General features: G+C 42.8%; 1 protein-coding gene across 1 annotated transcript in view; it reads left to right on the top strand.

Moving 5' to 3' along the window:
• Nucleotides 1–2,500, top strand: part of igf1rb (insulin-like growth factor 1b receptor) — a 41,328-nt gene that overhangs the window by 30,452 nt on the left and 8,376 nt on the right. The window contains exon 3 of the mRNA XM_029426078.1: nucleotides 1,631–1,934. Coding sequence (XP_029281938.1) covers nucleotides 1,631–1,934 — 304 coding nt within the window. The remainder of the gene's footprint in view (nucleotides 1–1,630; nucleotides 1,935–2,500) is intronic.

Genomic DNA, 2,500 nt, shown 5'->3' with positions numbered 1-2,500 from the left:
CTTGTTTCTGGTTCAGATGTCCCTCTTCTTTTTGTTTACGCCTTACAGGACACACACGCAAATCATTTCAAGCAGTGATTCAAAGTGTTTCCATAGCAATTAGTGTTTGTTTCTGTGGCAGACCGTCCAGGTGCTTTGAAGGTCTCGGACATTTCTCCCCTGCAGAGCGAGTCCGTCTGTACTGTCGGGCTGCAACGACCAATTATTTCCATCATCGATTCATTATTTGGTGTGAACTGTCAGAAAATAGTGAAGCGTGTCTATCGCAGTTTCTCAAACCCCAAAGTGATGTCTTTACATGTCTTGCTTTGTCCAAACCCCAACACATCCATGTTATATGATGTAAAACAGAGACGGCAGAACATCTCCACATGTTCTGATATTTCTGCATGAAAAATTACTTAAACAATTTATCAAAATAGTTGGCGATTATTTTTCTGTCGGTTAAACGTTGACGCTTATGTAAATTGTGATGAAGAGGTGTGTGTCATTAGCTGCACGCTGTTAACTCTCTACCTCCATGTTTGATTTAAGTTCCCCTGCCGCAGAGACAAAGACCACCGCGAGGTGTGGCTCCTCCTCTCTACGCCGGTCAGTCCAGTGTTTCCCTTCTGAAGCTCCTCAATCACTTTTTAGAGGGACGTGCAGCAACTGGACGAGTTATTTGTGGCAGTGCTCGCTGGAAAACCCGGAGAGTGATTGTTGATCTGGGATGAACTGCTGGGCTGAACCCCAGCACACCCAGCACCCCAGCACACCCAGCACCCCCAGCACACCAGCACCCCAGCACCCAGCACCCAGTGTTATGATCTAATAAACAAGCTGTTGGAGGCTAATGCTTATGTTGGCTGTATTTACATTGCTAGGCACAAGGAACATGCATACAAAGTTGTTGGTTGGATTTAAAGCCTTCGTGTCTGTCTTTAGCCTTTTAGAGCGAGTGTGTGTGTGTGTGTGTGTGTGTGTGTGTGTGTGTGTGGTCAGGCTCCACTAAATGCAGATCATTTGTTTAGGACTGTATCCAGTGAGCCTCATGCAGAGACACACAAATAACAACTATTTTGATAATTGATTGTGAGTTTGTTGTTTGCTGGATGTGAGATTCAGTGTTGTTGTTAATGCAGCTGAAGCCTCTTCCTATTGTCACCCACACACCAGCGCCATCGTCCACTGGACCTGTATTCACAGGCATAATGTGCGGACATTGGACATTTTGCAGGTGTACCAGAAATTGTAGATTAGTAGAATAATGTTTATCTCTCAAAATGTATATTTTGTATGTATATAAATATATTTTTTAATGGAGAACTTTCCTGCTGTCAGATTGCTTTGCTAACTTTGCACTGATATGATATATTATTGGACATCACAGGTATAATAATCTCTCTCTCTCTCTGTCTCTCTCTCTGTCTGTCTCTCTCTCTCTCTCTCTCTGTCTCTGTCTGTCTGTCTGTCTGTCTCTCTCTCTCTGTCTGTCTGTCTGTCTGTCTGTCTGTCTGTCTGTCTGTCTGTCTGTCTGTTCTGTCTGTCTGTCTCTCTCTCTCTGTCTCTCTCTGTCTGTCTGTCTCTCTCTCTCTCTGTCTCTCTGTCTGTCTGTCTCTCTCTCTCTGTCTCTCTCTCTTCCCCCCAGAGTGCCAAGAGAAGTGTTTACGGCGAGCATGCACAGCGGACGGCGAGTGCTGCCACCCTCAGTGTCTGGGCAGCTGCACAGTCCCTGGTAGTGACACAGCATGTTCGGCCTGCGTGCATTACTACCACCAAGGACGCTGCGTGGCTGACTGCCCCCCCGGCACCTACAAGTTTGAGGACTGGCGATGCATTAGTGCCGAGCTGTGCTCCAAAGTCCACCTCCCCGACTTCAACAGCTTCATCATCCACGGTGGAGAGTGCATGTCTGAATGCCCACATGGCTACATGCAGACCACGCCCAACAGGTGAGCTCACATCCACAGGCTGGAGGGGCTGGAGGGGCTCTGACTGTTGCTACACCCGGCTCTTAGTTTCCATCCGCTTCATAAACCTGTATACTTTCAATTAAATCAAATACAAGAACACAGAAGGACACAGAGGTAGATTCACTTTATACATATAAATATATGTATACATTATTATTATTACATTATGATGTGTCAGTAAAAATATATATTTATATATATATATATATATATATATATATATATATATATATCTATATATATATATATATATAATATATATATATATATATATACTATATATATACATATATATATATACATATATATATATATATATATATTATCTATGTATTAACCTATATATATATATAATATATATATATATCTCATATCTACTACATATTATATCTCTCCTCTCCCTTCTGTCCTCTCTCTCTCTCTCTCTCTCTCCATGTCTGTCTGTCTGTCTTTGTCCGTCTCCTGTCTCTCTCTGTCTCTGTCTGTCTCTCTATCTCTCTGTCTGTATGTCTCTGTCTGTCTCTCTCTCTTTCTCTCTCTCTTTG

The sequence above is a fragment of the Cottoperca gobio genome, chromosome 3 (genome assembly GCF_900634415.1).
Source record: "Cottoperca gobio chromosome 3, fCotGob3.1, whole genome shotgun sequence".
NCBI classification, from domain to species: Eukaryota; Metazoa; Chordata; class Actinopteri; order Perciformes; family Bovichtidae; genus Cottoperca; species Cottoperca gobio.
Note: the sequence above shows the minus strand (reverse complement) of the source record. Positions and strands in the feature narration are given on the sequence as shown.